Source organism: Pan troglodytes, chromosome 7 (assembly GCF_028858775.2).
Source record: "Pan troglodytes isolate AG18354 chromosome 7, NHGRI_mPanTro3-v2.0_pri, whole genome shotgun sequence".
Taxonomy (NCBI): domain Eukaryota; kingdom Metazoa; phylum Chordata; class Mammalia; order Primates; family Hominidae; genus Pan; species Pan troglodytes.
In genome coordinates, this window is record NC_072405.2 from 153,642,557 (window position 1) to 153,660,960 (window position 18,404).

General features: G+C 55.3%; 2 protein-coding genes across 5 annotated transcripts in view; one reads left to right on the forward strand and one right to left on the reverse strand.

Annotated features, from left to right (window-relative positions):
- Window positions 1-443: 443 nt before the first annotated feature.
- The window catches only part of TOP1MT (DNA topoisomerase I mitochondrial), a 69,163-nt gene continuing 51,202 nt past the window's right edge, over window positions 444-18,404 (reverse strand). For 2 of the 4 annotated variants that reach the window (XM_063816061.1, XM_063816067.1), the window contains one exon: window positions 444-15,053. Coding sequence is in view for 1 of the 4 variants with exons in the window: in XM_063816067.1 (XP_063672137.1) it covers window position 15,053 (1 nt within the window). In the remaining 3 variants the exon portion in view is untranslated. Of the gene's footprint in view, window positions 15,054-18,075; window positions 18,346-18,404 lie in introns of all 4 variants that reach the window. The other 2 variants (XR_010159125.1, XR_010159124.1) reach the window with 2 other exon arrangements.
- ZNF696 (zinc finger protein 696) lies at window positions 911-18,345 on the forward strand. The gene is made up of 3 exons (XM_054657072.2): window positions 911-977; window positions 3,095-3,188; window positions 5,872-18,345. Exons 1-3 carry the CDS (start codon window positions 960-962, stop codon window positions 6,930-6,932), a joined length of 1,173 nt encoding a protein of 390 aa, XP_054513047.2. The 5' UTR covers window positions 911-959; the 3' UTR covers window positions 6,933-18,345.

Sequence of the window (18,404 nt, forward strand, 5' to 3'; positions counted from 1 at the left end):
GCAGACTCGCGTGCTTGGAGTACCGGAGCCTGCAGGGCAAGAGAGGGTCTTCAGAAGACCCACGACGTTCCACTGGGATGCAGAGGGAAACGGTTATTTGTACTTCTACATCATCTCTTTTAGATGTGTGTGTGTGTGGTGTGTGTTGTTGTTGTTGTTTTTGTTTTGCGACAGAATCTCTGTCACCCAGGCTGGAGTGCAGTGCCAATCTCGGCTCACTGCAGCCTCCGCCTCCCGAGCTCAAGTGGTCCCCCCGCCTCAGCCTCCCAAGTAGCTGGTATCACAGGCGCCGGCCACCACGCCCGGCTAATTTTAAAAAAAAATTTTTAGTCGACACGGGTCTAACTATGTTGCTCAGGCTGGTCTGAAACTCCTGGACTCAAACAATCCTCCTGCCTTGGCCTCCCAAAGTGCTGGGATTACATTCATGAGCCTCTCGCCCACCCAGTCTAAGTGTTTTAATTTTTATCTTTTACAACAGCTTCTAATTTGTTACAAATAAACGTGCAGCATGTGGTGGGAGTGTTCAGGTGTTTACTGGTGCAGTGCGCAATGAACGCGGTTCCAGGCACGAGATGTGGAGGCCCAGAGGCAGATGCCCGGTGGCGGCGGCGCGGGACTGTCGGAGGCGCGGGCAGGGACCTGGGCTCCCAAGGCTGTGGCCCTCCCGCCCCAGTCCAGGGTCCAGTTCCAGGGGCGCGTCTGGCCCCCTGTTGCTGTCTTCTTAGGGTTCTCTCATGGGAATCGGTTCTTCAGCCTTTCTTTTCTCCCCAGAGAGGGTCTGTCTACTCGTTGTAAGAGGGAACAAGTCCACATTGCAGCTGTACACTTTGCACCCATGATGAAAAGCGTCACTTTCGCAGCATTCCAGCTGGAGATGCGTGACCTTCGGTCTGCGGCAGGCGGAAGGGCGAGAGACTTGGACAGGAGGTGCATCTTGCCCGGGGAAGGCTGAACGAATGAGAGCTCGGTCCCTGGTGAGAAAGAGCCCAGAGCACGCGAGAGGCGGGCAGCAAGGGCTTCTCTGCAGCGGAGACGCGAGGGCGGCGTCCTGCAGGGAGGCGGGGGGCAGCGCCTGGGGCGCTCCAAGCTCTCGGCCCCAAGGAAGCCCACGCTCGGGACCCGCGTGCTGCCACAGCCCCGGGGGCCTGGAGGGTCCCGTGAGCCGAGCGGGACCCGGGACAAGCGCGGGGCGCCGCGGGGAACGGACGGGAACGCGCGTGGCCTCCCCACAGCGGGCCTTCGACACCTCCTGACACGTCCTGCGGGTACCCGGTCCTCAGTTGGCTCGAGCCAGATCCCGGCGCGCCAACGGCTCGACCTTGCCCCCCACGAGGCAGGGCTTCCTGCCCGGCAGGAAGGACTCGGCCGGCGCCTGCGGGCAACCGATGAGCTGAAGGCGCCGCGGCTGGGCCGTCCCGCTCTCCCGCCGCCGAGCGCACTGTCCTCCCGCTGCCCAGAGCGTCGCCGGAAGTGCCGAGGGGGCGGGCCAGGGGTGGAGACTGTGGCGTTTCCGGCGCGCGACGGGGCGGGGACCGTAGCGGGTGCAGTCCAGCTGCTCTGGACGCTGAGGCCTCGGCTTCTCTTGCTGGGGTGTCGATTCGGGAGGGCTGAGGGCGCGGCCGAGAGAACGGGGCGGTCACCGCCCCCGTGGCCCGCGCGTCCCGCCCTCTCCTTGCAGTGCAGGCCCCAGCCGCTCTCGGGCGCGGCGTGGGGGAGGCGGCCCTGCAGGTGCGTACCCGGGGTCCGACACGTGCGGGGCTTCCTGCGAGCTGAGTCCCCGCTGCGCGTCTTCAGGCCTTTGTAAGTTGTCAAATTTCCCACCGGCCCAGCTCATCGAGCTTCTTCCCAGCTGTGAACAGGGGGGCCTGTTCCCTAATTCTTGCCGGTAAGGTACTTGCAAAAATCTGCTTCCAGACTAAAAAATTGCACTTTAAATTACCTTTTTGTAAAAGAGGCGGGGTCTCGCTATGTTTCCCAGGCTGGCCTCCTACTCCTGGGCTCAAGCGATCCTCCCGCTCAGCCTCCCTGGCAGGCGGGATTACAGGCGGCTTAAATTAAATTTACTGATTAATCACTTTATTTACTTATTTTTTTTAGACAGGGTCTCACTCCAACCCCCAGCTGGAGTGCAGTGGCGAAATCTCGGTTCACCCCAGCCTAGACCTCCTGGGCTCAGGCAATCCTCCCACCTCAGCCTCCCTAGTTAGCTGGGACTACAGACGCCCACCATCACACCTGGCTAATTTTTTGATTTTTTGTAGAGACGGGGTCTCACTATGTTGCCCAGGCTGGTCAGGAACTCTTGTACTCAGTCAGTCCTCCATCCTGAGCCTTTTGAAGTGCTAGGATTACAACTGTGAGCCACAGCACCCAGCCAAATTACATTTCTTAATTGCACTTGAGGTGAGACCTAAAAAAATGTATTGCCTGCTGGTTTTTCTTCTTTGTGAGTTACCTATTCATGATCTTTGCCAATTTTCCTTCCTTTCTCATTAATATATAGAGGTCTTTATCAGATAGGGATGAATCTTTGCATTGCACGTATTCCTCCCTTTTTGGTTTTTGTTTTTTTACATTAAATTTTTTTATGTAGTTGAATTTGTCAGACATCTGATGTCAGGCTTAGAAAAATCATTCCTCATTCCAAAACTTTACCATTCAAATAAGTTGTTCTTTTTTTCTGGTTTAACATTTTTATATTCAAATCCTTATAACTACCAAGAAAATTTTAAAACCCATGGGAATTTCTCTAGACATTTGAAGACTGCTGGAGGGTGCGGGCTTGCTCAGCATGGAGCTAGGAAGCTGTGGCCACGCCCACCTGTGCTCTGCGTCAGCCCTGGGTGGAGGGGGACCCGCAGAGCCTGGACCAGAGTTCCTGGGCATCCCACAGAACAGAACACCCGCTTCTGGGAGTGTCTGTTGAGCCAGGACCTTGATTGCTAGTGACAGGAGTGGGCCCAGCTGGGTGATGCAGCTCCCACAGGGCCTGTTCTGACAGTTTCCTCTGAAGGCATTCTGACCTCACTGCCCCTGGGCCCTGTACCTAGCCCTGGCTGTGATTTATTTTCCTTTTCTTTTACCTAAGCAGAAATTGTTCCAACTGCTGGTGTTCTGCAAGATGGAGCCAGGAGGAGAGCCCACAGGTGCTAAAGAGAGCAGTACCCTGATGGAGTCCCTTGCAGGTGAGGGGACATGTCCACAGTGGGGCCCAGAGTTCCAGGGCAGGAATTGAACAGGAATACAGGAAAAACACCATGTCTCAGTCACTGACGCAGAGCATATACTGTGTCCTTGGGCGCAGGGTGAGGGAGGGAGGTAAACGCAGGCCCATCAGATCTCTTGGGCATCTGCTTGATGACTGTCTTTGCCAGTGAACTGAGAGCTTTTGGTTAGAAAGTCTGGCAGCCCCAGGCTCTGCCTCTGGGAAGGTCTCTCTCTCAGTGCTTCTCAACCTTGGCACCGTGGCTGTTTTGGAATGGATGAGTCTTTGTTGAGGGGCCATGCTGTGTGTTGTAGGACGTTGGGCAGCACCCTCGCCTCTGCCCACTTGGTGTCAGTAGGGCCCCCTCCCAGTTGTGACAATCCAAAACATCTCCACACATTGTCAAATGTGCCCTCAGGACAAAGTCGCCCCCATGAGAACACTGCTTTATGTTTTGGGGCCACCCTGAGAGTGTGTCACAGCAACAGCCCGGGAGATGGCGTGGGCAGTGCAGGCCCTGCTGTGGGGTCTGGGATTGCCTCCATCGGAGAGGCGTCCTCAGGGCCTGCAGGCTGGATCCAGTAGAGCTCCACCATGTATGTGGCCCCTTCTCACCACAGTCTTGGTTCTTTTTCCTCATAAGCAATACCTTTGAGTCGGTTCTTGAACTTCCAAGTCTGCAAGCCACAAGAGCAGGGCTGGGCCTCTGCAAGGGGCTTCTGTTCCGCGCGCCACCCCGAGCGTCTCCCGCCCCCTGGCTGCTCAGTGTCAAGGGTCTGCAAGGGCAGAGAGAGGTGGGGACTGTTGACAGCAGCCTGCTCTCATCTGCCCCGGAACATCCCTGCCCCACCCCCACCTCCACAGGAGCTTCCGTCTTATCTGCGCCCTCCGCATTCTTGAGAGGTGCAGCCGGGACTCAGCCGCTTCTCCTCTGCTGCCACAGCGGACTGCCTGCAGACTGAGAAGTCCCCCTCAGTTGCTGTGCTGGCCTTGGCGGCCCCCCTCCTCCTGCTGCCCCTCCTGGCTGAGCCCTCCTGCCTCCTATGCAGGCCAAGCTCAGTTGCCAGCTTTCTCATGTCCCAGGGTTTCACCCCTACCCCTTAAGCCTTTTTTCTAAATGGCCACATGGTCTGTCCCTGTGAGCCAGTGGAACCAAATCTAACCAGTGGCTTGACTGCCAGACAAGGGCCATTGATAACGCAGCCTGGATGGGGTTGCTCAGCCTGGCCAGCGCCGCCGCTGCCCAGCCCACATGGGACGTGGGTTGCTGCTTCCAGCTCTTGTTCCGGATTTCTTTTCTTTTCTTTTCTTTCTTTTTTTTTTTTTTTTAAGACAAAGTCTTGCTCTGTCGCCAGGCTGGAGTGCAGTGGCGCCAGCTCACTGCAATCTCCACCTCCTGGATTCAAGTGATTCTTCTGCCTCAGCCTCTCAAGTAGCTGGGACTACAGGTGTGCGCCACCACACCCAGCTAATTTTTGTATTTTTATTAGAGATAGGGTTTCACCTAATCTTGATCTCTTGACCTCGTGATCTGCCTACCTCAGCCTCCCAAAGTGCTGGGATTACAGGCGTGAGCCACCGCGACTGGCCTCTTGGTCCAGATTTCTGTCTGAGTGAGGACGCTCCTGTTTGCACGTAACAGAAGCCCTTAGAGTTTGGTGTTTGGGGGCAGTTTTAAGGAGTCCGCGTTGTCTCAGGGAGTCCAAGGTAAAAGGAATGAGCTGGGGCCATGGCTGGGTGTGGTGGCTCACACCTGTAATCCCAGCACTTTAGGAGGCTCAGGTGGGAGGAGGGTTGAGCCCAGGAGTTCAAGACCAGCCTGGGCAACACATTGACAACACTGTCTCTACAAAAAATTTTTAAAATAGCCTGGTGTGGTGGTGCTCACCTGGAGGTGCGCCACCTACTTGGGAGGCGGAGGGAGGATCCCTTGAGCCCTGAGGCTGCAGTGAGCCATGATGGTACCACTGCACTCCAGCCTGGGTGATAGAGCAAGACCCTGGCTCACAAGAAAGAAAGGAAGGAAGGACAGACAGAAGGCAGAGCTGGGCCGTGGGCTCTGTTGGGTGCCACTGTCCCCGGGCTTCCTGCTGCATCTGCCTCGCTCCCGTCCTGGCTTGCTGCCAGCTGTCTCCAGCCTCCTTTGCTTTCCCAGCTGTCCCGCAGAGTAAGGCAGTGCCCAGAGCCTGCGTTTCTGTCCCCTCCCCTCCCAGGACTGGGTGGGCCGAGGCTAGAGGTTTAGCCCTGTTTCTAGCTCCGTTTAGCCTCGTTTCTGTTTGTATATTTTTAAAATTCTATTTTTTAAGAGACAGGATCTCACTATGTTGGCCAGGCTGGTCTTGAACTCCAAGTCTCAAGTGGTCCTCCTGCCTCAGCCTCCGACAGTGCGGAGATACAGGTGTGAGTCCCCACACCCGGTCCCCATCCCCGTTTCTGGAGTGGCAGTGCAGGATTCTCGTCTACCTCATAACCATGGGGGTTAAGAAGGTGGAGAGGAGAAAAAACTAAAAAAAACTAGGCGGGAACTGAATGGGAAAATCAAAGGTGTCTGTGGCACACTGACGTCACCATCACTGTCACTCTGTCGTCACCACGATTGCCAGAGCCACCCTCGACTCACGTTCTCTTACATCTAAATCGTTCCTGTCTGGCCTCTTTTTCAGCTGTGAAGGCTGCTTTCCTGGCGCAGGCCCCGAGTGGCAGCCGGTCAGCCGAGGTGCAGGCAGCTCAGAGCACGGAGCCTGCTGCAGAGGCAGGCGCTCCCGAGGGAGAGGGCCACAGAGGGGGGCCTCCCCGGGCGTTGGGGTCTCTTGGCCTTTGTGAAAACGAGGAAGCCAGAGAGAGGCCCGGAGGTTCCCCTCGAGGCCCGGTCATTTCTGAGAAAACTGGAGGACAGAGTGGCCGCGAGTCAGACGTCCCTCCGAACGCAGGCCCCGGGGCAGAGGGCGGGGGCAGCTGGAAGGGGCGGCCTTTCCCGTGCAGCGCCTGTGGCCGCAGCTTCAAGTGCTCCTCGGACGCGGCAAAGCACCGGAGCATCCACTCGGGGGAGAAACCGTACGAGTGCAGCGACTGCGGGAAGGCCTTCATCCACAGCTCGCACGTGGTCCGGCACCAGCGGGCGCACAGCGGGGAGAGGCCCTACGCGTGCGCCGACTGCGGCAAGGCCTTCGGCCAGAGCTTCAACCTCCTCCGGCACCAGCGCGTGCACACGGGCGAGAAGCCCTACGCGTGCGCCGACTGCGGCAAGGCCTTCGGCCAGAGGTCGGACGCCGCCAAGCACCGCCGCACCCACACCGGGGAGAGGCTGTACGCGTGCGGCGAGTGCGGGAAGCGCTTCCTGCACAGCTCGAACGTGGTCCGGCACCGGCGGACCCACCACGGGGAGAACCCGTACGAGTGCCGGGAGTGCGGCCAGGCCTTCAGCCAGAGCTCCAACCTCCTCCAGCACCAGCGCGTGCACACGGGGGAGCGGCCCTTCGCCTGCCAGGACTGCGGCCGCGCCTTCAGCCGCAGCTCCTTCCTCCGCGAGCACCGCCGCATCCACAGCGGGGAGAAGCCCCACCAGTGCGGCCACTGCGGGCGCGCGTTCCGGGCGCTGTCGGGCTTCTTCCGGCACCAGCGGCTCCACACGGGCGAGAAGCCGTTCCGCTGCACCGAGTGCGGCCGCGCCTTCCGCCTGAGCTTCCACCTCATCCAGCACCGGCGGGTGCATGGCGCCGAGTGAGCCGGGGCTGCGGCGGAAGAGATGCGGGCGGCCTGGTGGGCGCGAGGCCGAGGCCGGGGGAGGCTCCTGTCCGCCCCGTGCGCGGTGAGGAAGTAACAGCCGGCTGCGCGCCTGGTTCTCGGGCTGCGAAAGCCTCGCCAGGCCTGCATCCGCCTTGGCTTGGGAGCACTCAGGAGAGGCAGGGCTCGGGGAAGGCGAGCGCCGCCCGCGGGAGGCGATTCCCAGAGGCGGGGAGGTCTCAGGGGTCTGTCCCGGGCCGGCCGCCCGTCTCCGAGACTCCCCGCCTCCCACGGTCAGCTGCTGCGGGGCAGTGGCCGGTGATTGAATCGGTCATTCCTCCGCAACCAGGCCTCCATCAAAACCCTGCATGAGATGAGGGCCTCGGGCTTCGGGTTGGTGAAGGCGGGGTGGGGGGGCAGTTAGGAAGGGGGCGCCCAGACAGGGCATGGAAGCCTCGCGTCCTCCCCCGTACCTTGCGGGTCGGTGGTTCATCCATGTATTTCAACGCCTTTTCACAGCCGATTCATATGGTCCCGACTTCTGTGTGCTTAGAAAATTATGGAACTTGGCCGGGTGCGGTGGCTCCCGCCTGTAATCCTAGCACTTTGGGAGGCCGAGGCGGGCGGATCACACGGTCAAGAGATCAAGACCATCCTGGCCAACATGGCAAAACCCCCATCTCGACTAAAAATACAAAAAATTAATTGGGCGTGGTGGCGTGCGCCTGTAATCTCAGCTACTTGGGAGCCTGGGGCAGGAGAATCACTTGAACCTGGGAGGCGGAGGTTGCAGTGAGCGGAGATCTGGGCACTGTACTTTAAGCCTGGGCGACAGAGAGACCCATCTCAAAAAAAAAAAATTATGGAACCTGAGAAGGGGGTCGTGGGGTCCCCGGGGCCCACCGTCTGCACTTGGCATCTGAAGTGGGGGTGGTCTTGTGGGACTGACCCCTTACCCTGTGGGTTCTGCACTAGCTCCGGGCAATTGGTGACAGAATCGAGTTAAATTGTAGGACATCGCGTTGGTGTCTGAGAGAGAGTTGGAGAGCTGGTTGGTGTGGAGGGAAAGGCTTACACACATGTGATCTCAGAAGCGTTCTGTGGGTAGAGGAATCGTTTTCTCTTTGAGACTGTTATGAGTATGTACAAATGTTATTTCCTGTAAAATATTTTCATTTTTTAAAATGTTATGTTCTAGATAGAAAAGTAGAAGTGTCTCTTTGGGGAGCGTTTTTGGGGGCGTATAGTAAAGCTCTGTCATCATGAATTAAGCGAGGTGGGCTTTGAGTTTCTTGGGATGACAGGGAAATGTGAGCTGCCTACTGGCCGTGAGCCCTGGGGTGCAGTGGCAGGATTCGCCCATCCTGGTCTGGGTGTGGCTTGTGACCACCTCCTGCAGTTCTCTGCCCAGGTAAGGACTAATTGGGAAGAATTCTGGGTCCTGAGCTGGCTGCCGCTTCCAAGACAGTTGCTTTGAGGGCTCTTGGCACCGATTTTGTTAAAATGCATGAGCTTAGGGTTGTGCAGCCTGTAGGGGCAGGGGTGCTCTCAGAATGGATTTGATGGCCCCACCGTTAATTAAGCTCCTGACCCCTGGGCCGGTGGTGAGGTGGGAAGATGAGCCTGTGTCTCCCATGCTGAGCCAAGATCCTCAGGTACCAGTAGCGGTCAAAGCACCTGCTCCCTGAAGGAAGCTTACCTGGCTTAGCCTCATCCCTGCTCGTTAAGTCAGGCATTCAGCTTGCAAAGATCCCCAAGCACACAAGGAGAGTCAGCTGACTGAGGGCCAACAGAAACAGCAGGCAGCCGCTGTCAGCCACAAAGAAACGCAGATCCTGAAACTGTCATCATACAGGTGAGAGGATAGTTATGTGTGAGGTGTTCAAAGAAGTCGCGCAGTCAGTGATGAGAAAGCTGTAGGGTACATACTGTCATGCGTGAATAGGCAGGACTCCTTAAAGAACTTTTGGAAATGAAAAACAGGCCAGGTGCAGTGGTTCATGCCTATAATCCCAACACTTTGGGAGGCCTAAGGGGGAGGATCACTTGAGCCTAGGAGTTCAAGACCAGCCTAGGCAACATAGGGCTGGGCATGGTGGCTCACGCCTGTAATTCCAGCACTTTGGGAGGCTGAGGCAGTGGATCACCTGAGGTCAGGAGTTTGAGACCACCCTGGCCAACATGGCAAAACCCCATTTCTACTAAAAATACAAAATTAGCTGGGCATGGTGGCCCACATCTGTAATCCCAGCTACTCGGGCAGCTGAGGCAGGAGAATCCCTTGAACCTGGGAGGCAGAAGATGCAGTGAGCCGAGATCACGCCATTGCACTCCAGCCTGGGCAAAAAGAGCAAAACTCCATCTTAAAAAAATAAATAAATAAAGGAAAATGAGCCGAGTGATGGTCTTAGATATAAGATGGAATGGCAAGCAAATAAAATTATAAATATGAATACATATGTATATATAAAAGAATAGTGTCAACTAAAATACTAGACAACAATAGCATGTAAATTAGAAGGGACAGAAATGTTCTAAGACCCTCCGGTTGTTGGGAAGAGGGTGTAAGATAGTGTTTAATTTGACTTTGATAAGTTAAATGTGCATAGTGTAATTTAATGTTAATTACTAAAAGAGTGTAACCAGTCTATACATCTCTAATCCAATAAAAAGAATAAAACACTGTGATTTAAAATGTAGTCCCAGCTGCTTGGGAGACTGAGGCAGGAGGATCTCGGCTTGGATCCTCAGACCAGGAGTTTGAGGCAGCAGTGAGCTGTGATTGTGCCGCTGCACTCCAGACTGGACAACACAGTGAGAGCCCATAAAATAAATAAATGAACTGAACACAAACTTCTGTCAATTAAAAAATAAGAAAAAAAATCAGGCTGGGCCTGAGTGCTGTGGCTCACACCTGTAATCCCAGCACTTTGGAGGCCAAGGTGGGTGGATCGCTTAAGCCCAGGAGTTCGAAACCAGCCTGGGCAACATGGGGAGAACCTGTCTCTACAAAAAATACAGTAAGTAAGCCTATAGTTCCAGCCACCTAGGAGGCTGAGGTGGGAGGATCACCTGAGCCCGGGAGCTCGAGACTGCAGTGAGCTGTAGTCACACCACTACACTCCAGCCTGGGCAAAAGAGTGAGACCCTCTCTCAAAAAAGAAAAAAAATCAGAAACAAACTGGGCAAATTAAGATGGTGGAAACAAAACTAAATATGTCCCTAACCACAGTAAGCTGTATAGAATTGCCGGTTGACAGGTAAAGCTTAGGACTGGGTGCAGTGGCTCATGCCTGTAATCCCAGCACTTTGGGAGGCCGTGGTGGGTGGATCACCTGAGGTCAGGGGTTTGAGACCAGCCTGGCCAACATGGTGAAACCCCGTCTCTACTAAAAATACAAAAATCAGCCAGTTGTGGTGGTGCATGCCTGTAATCTCAGCTACTCGGGAGGCTGAGACAGGAGAATGGTTTGAACCTGGGAGGCGGAGGTTGCAGTGAGCCAAGATTGCGCCACTGCTCTCCAGCCTGCGTGACAGACTGAGACTGTCATACACGCAAACACACATAAAGATTAGGAGGAAAATCCGTGACCCAGAGTCACACACATGAAGACAGACAGGAGGGAGGCGTGAGTCAACCAGGGGGAGGAAAGGCAAGCTCAGGTGCCATGTGAAGCCCAGAACATTGTTTTAAAAAGGAAACTCAAAAATAATGATGGGCCAGGCGTGGTCGCTCACCCCTGTAATCCCAACACTTCGGGAGGCAGAGACGGGCGGATCACTTGAAGTCAGGAGTTCGAGACCAGCCTGGCCAACATGACAAAACTCCATCTCTATTAATAATACAAAAATTAGCCAAGTGTGGTGGTCTGCGCCTGTAATCCCAGCTACTTGGGAGGTTGAGGCACGAGAATCGCTTGAACCTGGAAGGCGGACGCTGCAGTGAGCCGAGATTGCGCCACCGCACTCCAGCCTGGACTTCACTCAACCTGGGAGGCAGAGGTTGCAGTGAGCCAAGATCGTGCCACCAACTCCAGCCTGGGCGTCACTCAACCTGAGAGGCGGAGGCTGCACTGAGCCAAGATCACACCGCTGACTCCCAGCCTGGGTGTCACTCAGGCTCAGTGAGACTCCACCTCGAAAAAAATTAAAAAATAATAAAAATGTCTTAGAGATGGAAATGTAATGGGCAAAATTAAATTAGCAAGAAGGTGGAAAGTGGAGAAAATCTGTTTGAAAGAATGAAAAGACAAGAAGGTGGGTGACAGGATAGAAAGATTAAGACTAACAGGAATTCCAAGGAGGGGAAAACAAAAACAGAAAATGGTGGGAAGGAAGTTATTAGAGAAATAATTTTCCCCCAGAACCGAGAAACATGAATCTCCAGAGTAAAAGCACCTACTGATATCTCGCACAAAGATGGAAGGAACGACCTACATCCAGGCATGACGTGAAACATCAGACAGTCCAGGACATAGAGACGATCTGAGAGCGCAGATCACACACACAGGCTGAGGAATAAATCCCTTCCCAAGGGCAGATTGGAAGTTAGAAAACGACAGAACAATGCTTCGAAAATTACAAGTGAAAATAATTTGCAACCTAGAACTTTATACCTACCCAAGTGGTCAGTCAAGTGTGACAGTATGACAACATTTTCAGATATGCAAACTCTTACTTTTAAAAATTCATTTTCAAAATACATGTTTTCAGGAGCCTACTAAAGGAGGAGCTCCAAATCAAGGGAGCAAACCAAGAAAGAGGAAGAAGGGGCTGGCCACTGTGCTGTAATCCCAGCACTTTGGGAGGCTGAGGCAGGTGGATCACGAGGTCAGGAGTTCGAGACCAGCCTGTCCAATATGGTGAAACCCCGCCTCTACTAAAAAATACAAAAATTAGCTGGGTGTGATGGTGCGTGTCTGTAGTCCCCACTACTCAGGAGGCTGAGGCAGGAGAATCGCTGGAACCCGGGAGGCGGAGGTTGCAGTGAGCCAAGATCACACCACTGCACTCCAGCCTGGTGACAAAGCAAGACTCCGTCTAAAAAAAAAAAAAAAAAAAGGAAGAAGTGGAATCTTGTAAATGGGGTTTCATAGAAAAAAAGTGGTGAGGGGCATCCCCACGTGACAACGGAGCCCCAGGGCTGGGCAGAGAGAGCCGCGTGTCCTGGGACCGTCCGATATTTCCCACGGTCCACTCTGGAGCCACAGTGACTTACTTTCCTTCCACAAGTGAAATGTGCTCGCCACCCCCCACTCAAGCCACCCAGAGGTCTCTTCCTGCTGCTGTCTCAGCTCAGAGGCCATCAGCTCATGATTCTCCTCTGGTCCAGATGTGTGTGAGATGCCTCTTGAGGCTATAAACTAAAGAAAAAATTACCTGCCTCTGCCCCAGCACAGGATTTTGAGACAGGCCCAGGATAAGCACAGTAACTCTCTCGTTTGAAAAAGAGAGGTGGGGGCTCGTCCACTGCAGACCCCAGTCTGTAGTACTTTTGTGACTCAGTCAACAGCATGTTGCCACGGGACCTCATTAAGGGGGCAGAGTCTGTGTCTTTTTTAGGGCCTCATTTTCCCTGGAAGTGACATTATTATCCTTTTTTTTTTCCCTCAGATTTTGGCTCTGCCCTTCGTCTCTCTCCTCTGTGTTTTTAGATGTCCGATAGCCTGTATTTGAGGCTAAGCAGCTTTCTTAGCTGCTTACTGCCTGTAGAAGGAGGGAACCCAAAGGCTTCATTTTCAGCTGTTTCCATCTCTGTTCATTTAAACTGACACAATGCCCTTAAAAATCTGGTGGGTTTCGGGCCGGGCGCGGTGGCTCACGCCTGTATCCCGCACTCTGTGAGGCCAAGGTGGGCGGCTCACGAGGTCAAGAGATTGAGACCATCCTGGCCAACAAGGTGAAACCCCGTCCCTGATAAAATGACAAAATTTAGCTGGGTGTGGTGGTACGCACCTGTAGTCCCCGCTACTCAGGAGGCTGAGGCAGGAGAATCACTTGAACCCAGGAGGCAGAGGTTGCAGTGAGCCGAGATCGCGCCACTGCCCTCTAGCCTGGCAGAAGAGCGAGACTCCATCTCAAAAAAACAAACAAACAAAATCTTGTGGGTTTCTTAGATTATATTCTCCACTAGACAAAAAATACACTTAAACATTTGTCAGTGTTTTCTCTGTTTCATATGATGTGTTAGCATGTTGTGGGAAAACATCCTTTAGGGTCTTAGAAACACTTTTGTCTAGCTGAGAGGATTGGTACTATATACTATCTTCCAGCATATTTTTTTCTTTTTTTTTTAGAGACAGGCTCTTGCTCTGTTACTCAGGCTAGAGTGCAGTGGTGCAATCAGTTCACAACAGCCTTGAACTCCTGGCCTCCCACCTCAGCCTCCCAAAGGGCGGGGATTACAGGTGTGAGCCACCACACCCAGCCCCAACATAGTAAACCTTTCTGGGGCCTTGACAATGGATATGGCCACAACCTTGATTTTATCTTTATCCTGAGGCCACTTACTACTTGAATTCTTTGCAGGCAGTGGTGATACACCCTACAGTCCCAAATGATCAGGATGCTGAGGCAGGAGGATCCCTTGAGCAATATAGGGAGATCTTGTCTCTAAAAAATAAAAGTAAATTTAAAACAACTTTTAAAAGAAAATGCTTTGCTGACTGCAGAGACAAGATGTGAGATGGTTTTGTTTCCCAAGCCAGTTCAGGCCCCGGCTCTGTGTCCTCCAGATTCCGCCTGCAGACTAGACGATCCCTCCTTTCACACATTTCACGCTCGCAGGCCTCACCAGTGCCATGAGGAGCGTTCCGCTGACATTTTTCCCACTCTGTCTGGAGCTCTGCTTAGCTGGGTCCATTTTCTAATTTCCAAGTTACTGAAGGCAATTTTTTTTTTTTTTTTTTTTTTGAGACAGAGTCTGGTTCTGTTTCTCAGGCTGGAGTGCAGTGGTGCGATCTCGGCTTACTGCAGCCTCTGCCTCCCGGGTTCAAGTGATTCTCCTGTCTCAGCCTCCTGAGCAGCTGGGATTACAGGTGCCCGCCACCACGCCTGGCTAATTTTTGTAGTTTTAGTAGAGACAGGGTTTTGCCATGTTGGCCAGGCTGGTCTTGAACTCTTGACCTCAGGTGATCCACCCACCTTGGCCTTCCAAAGTGCTGGGATTAGAGGCACGGGCCACAGCACCTGCCCAAAGGCAATTTTTTTCCACCCAAATTTTTCACTACTACCTAATCATGGTTTCCTCTGCTAATAGCCTCCTCCCCGTGTTTCTGGCCTCCAGCCCCAGACTGCACTCACAGTCAGTGCACTGCGTCTTAGGTGTTGCTTCTGCCAACAGCTGTCTTACACGAGGTGGCTCTGCCGGCACCTGTCTTAGACGAGGTGGCTCTGCCGGCACCTGTCTTAGACGAGGTGGCTCTGCCAACACCTGTCTTAGACGAGGTGGCTCTGCCGGCACCTGTCTTAGACGAGGCTGCTGTGTCAAAATTCCACAGACCGACTGGCTTCACAGCAGACATTTCTTTCTCCCAGCTCTGCAGGCTGGGAGTCCAGCCTCCAGGTGCCACAGACCCAGTTCCTGTTGAGGGACCACCCCCAGCTTACGGACAGCAGCCTCTTGCTCATGTGGCTGTCCCCGTGTGTGCTCCTGGAGAGGAGGCTCCGGTGTCTCTTCCCATGAGGGCGCTCATCTCATCGTGAGGGTCCCCCAGGATCTTCTCTCAACCTGCTCCCCTCCCAAAGGCCCCACCTGCAACACTGTCTTGCTGGGGGTGAGGACTTTAACATGTGAACTGGAGGTGGGGGACAAGTATCCAGTCCACAGCAACCCCAACTCTGGGACCCAGTTTCTCTACTGGCACGTGCTGAGTAACCACCCACCCAGACGCCTGGTGGCTCACAGCTGCAGGGACACGGTGCTTCTGTGGCCGCAGGCGTGAGGACCTGGGTCCTGGCCTCCCTGGGGCCTGTTCCTTGGCTGTGCTCGGTTGCTCAGGGCTGCTCTGGTCCTGCATCCCCAAGGAGAGCCCTTGTGAGGTCACAGGTGCAGAAGGAAGCCTGTCCGATGCAGACGGATGTTCCAGCCAGGCAGAGAGGAGAAAATCAGTACCTAAAGCATCTGACAGAAAAGGAAAAAAAGATCCAAAAGAAACCATTTAGAATAGACTCAGAGGACATAACACACCTGGGACTGACTTAGATGATATTTAGGAAAGATGTGTAAGATTTCTACATGTAAACTGAGACATGGGATGGTATTATTACAAATTTTCCTAAGCCAGGGTCACCCATGCTGGAGGGCCATGGTACAATCACAGCTCACTGCAGCCTCAACCTCCCGGGCTCATCCTCCAACCTCAGCCCCACGGGTAGCTTGAGATTACAGGCGTGCACCACCATGCCCAGTAATTTTGGGGGCTTTTGTTTGCTTGTTTTGGGAGAGACAGGGTCTCATTATGTTGCCCAGACTGTTGAGATGGAACATTACTCACAAACATGTAAAAACTCAAACGATGGCGGGTCTGCCCATTCATGGATGGAGCAGGGGGTGTCAGCATGTAAAAACTCAAACAATGGTGGGTGCCTGTTCGTGGATGGAGCAGGGGATGTTGCGGAGCTGGAGCATTACTCAGACATGCAAACAACGGCGGGCGTGCCCATTCGTGGATGGAACGGGGGGGTATCAGGGAGATGGAGCATTACTCAAAGACATGTAAAAACTCAAACAATGGTGGGCGTGCCTGTTCGTGGATGGAACAGGGGGTGTCGGGAAGGCTTTGGGGCTCCCGGTTGCTGTCAGTCGCCCGTGAGACCCGAGCAGCAGTCGCTCTGTTCTTGTGATCATGGCTGAGTGGGATCCAGTGTGAGTCTCCACCCGGCCTGTTACCCAGTTCCAGCTGCAGGGCCTGTGCGCCCTTTTCCGCCTGGGCAGCAGTGAATGAAGTTGCTCTAAGTCCCTTGCTGCTCTTGGTGCACTTAAGAGAGGGCTCGCAGGCCACAGGGTAACAGGAGAGGCTGAGTGCGTGGCATCCTCCATCATGGAAACGCATCTCGCGCCAGCACACGCAGCTGGCTTTTCCACTACTTTTGCCCGTCGATGGCACCACCCAGCTTTTCTCTGGGTGGGACAGGTATCTCTCCACCTGGGGTTTCTACTCTGCATGTTTTATCTTTTTTTTTTTTTTTTTTTCTTGAGATGGAGTTTCACTCGTCGCCCAGGCTGGAGGATAATGCCATAATCTCAGCTCACTGCAACCTCCGCCTCCCAGGTTCAAGTGATTCTCTTGCCTCAGCCTCCTGAGCAGCTGGGACTACAGGTGCCTGCCACCATGCCTGGCTAATTTTTGTATTTTGAGTAGAGACAGGGATTCACCATGTTGGCCAGGCTGGTCTTGAACTCCTGACCTCAGGTGATCCGCTCGCCTCGGCCTCCCAAAGTGCTGGAATTACAGGCGTGAGCCACCGCGCCCGGCCATGTTTTATCTTTTATCCAGGTAGTCTGTGACTATCCAAACGAGGCTCTGACAGTCTACAGGGATCGTTGTCAGTCTGGAGAGAGTTGGGTTAAAGGCAGGTTGTTCGGGGTGAGAAGGGGACGCTGAGGCAGCAGGTGGTCACAGCCTCACGTCTCAGAAGGATGCGCTGAGCAGGCCCGGGGTTTTGGGCAAGTGAGGTCCACAGCCCTCTAATGAGTACCTTTAGAGGCCACTGGCCTGCAAGTTCTGATGATGGGGAACAGCCTTAGGGGCCTCTCCCTGGAGCTCCCACTCGCCCCCTCGCCCCCCACCCTGCTGTGTCCTGAGCTGTGGCTTGGGAGATGTTTCTGGACTGGGACCAGACCCCGCAACCTAGAGAGCCAGCTCTAGGCTGGGAATTCCTGGGCTTAATGTCCAGGCATGAAGTCAGCTCCTTGTGTGTCCTCATCTGTACAGTGAGGGAAGGGCCCGTCACCGTCTCCGCGAGGACAGACTCCGAGGTGACGTGGGTCGGGCCTGCACCCTCAGTGGTTTCCTTTCTGGAGTCTGGGCCTGCTCGGCCAGTGCCCTCATTTTCTGTGGAGCTGTTCCATGTCTGGGCACAGAAGCACCTCTCTGGGAGCAGGTGGGGACGTGAGAGCCCCCTGCTGGAACTGTTCTGTCGCAGGCCCCGGGAGGAGCTGGACCTGCTGCCTGAGCCCCTTGGGGCAGCGGGTGAGCCGCGGTGTGAGAGACTCGGGCCTGGAGCACCAAGGGCCCCACAGCAGGAGGGATGGGGGTGCAGCCTCCAGGGCGCTGGGGTCCTCTTGGCTGACCAGGAGCCTTACACAGGGGCTGCCTCATGGGTTTGGCGGGAGCCCCGGCGTGAGGGAGACAGCCACAGAGGCAGCCCCGAAAGCAAAGCGCGGAGCAGATGGCAGAGGATCCCACGTGGAAGAGAAGAGGGCGGCAGAGGAGAGGGCGGCAGAGGGTCCCGCGTGGCAGAGAAGAGGGCGGCAGAGGGTCCCGCGTGGCAGAGGAGAGGGTGGCAGAGGGTCCAGCGTGGCAGAGGAGAGGGCGGCAGAGGGTCCCGCGTGGCAGAGGAGAGGGCGGCAGAGGGTCCCGCGTGGCAGAGGAGAGGGCGGCGGAGGGTCCCGCGTGGCAGAGAGGGTGGCGGAGGGTCCCGCGTGGCAGAGGAGAGGGCGGCGGAGGGTCCCGCGTGGCAGAGGACAGGGCGGCGGAGGGTCCCGCGTGGCAGAGGACAGGGCGGCGGAGGGTCCCGCGTGGCAGAGGAGAGGGCGGCGGAGGGTCCCGCGTGGCAGAGGAGAGGGCGGCGGAGGGTCCCGCGTGGCAGAGGAGAGGGCGGCGGAGGGTCCCGCATGGCAGAGGAGAGGGCGGCGGAGGGTCCCGCGTGGCAGAGAGGGCGGCGGAGGGTCCCGCGTGGCAGAGGGCAGCCGACAGGCAGCTCTGGGAGGATACAGGGTTGGGAAGCTCAGGCAGAAGGCCATCGTAAGAGCTGAGAGCTACGTGTGGAGAGTGTGGAGGTGACGAGAACTGAACGGGGGCCGCTGGGCTTAGTGACCAGGCAGCAACTGTGCCCTTGCTGAATTCCAGGCGCTAAAGAACTTGGTGAAGAGTCCGGGCCCCGCTGAGAGGGTGGCGTGTGTGCAAATGTGGAATCCTCACCCAAAGTCCTCAGCCTCAGAGCACACGAAGGTGTTTCTCCTCCCCTGTCGAGCGGGAACCGGGGGTCCAGGCTGGGACGCTGATTGGATGTGACAGCCCAGCAGACTCCATGCTCGGGGTAGAGGCTTCAAAGGACACGGCAGGCGTCAGGGACTTTTCTTTCTCTTTGAGATGGGGTCTTGCTCTGTTGCCCAGGCTGGAGTGCAGGGGCACAATCACAGCTCACTGCACCCTCAATGTCTGCTCAAGCGATCCTCCAGCCTCAGGCCTCTAAAATGCCAAGATCACAGGTATGAGCCACTGTGCCTGGCCTAGGGACTTTTTCTTTC

Bases quoted from the DNA above. Each gene is read 5' to 3' on its own strand.
- ZNF696 (XM_054657072.2), top strand. The intron at 3,189-5,871 runs GTGAGGGGACAT...CCTCTTTTTCAG, and splicing joins CCTGATGGAGTCCCTTGCAG to CTGTGAAGGCTGCTTTCCTG.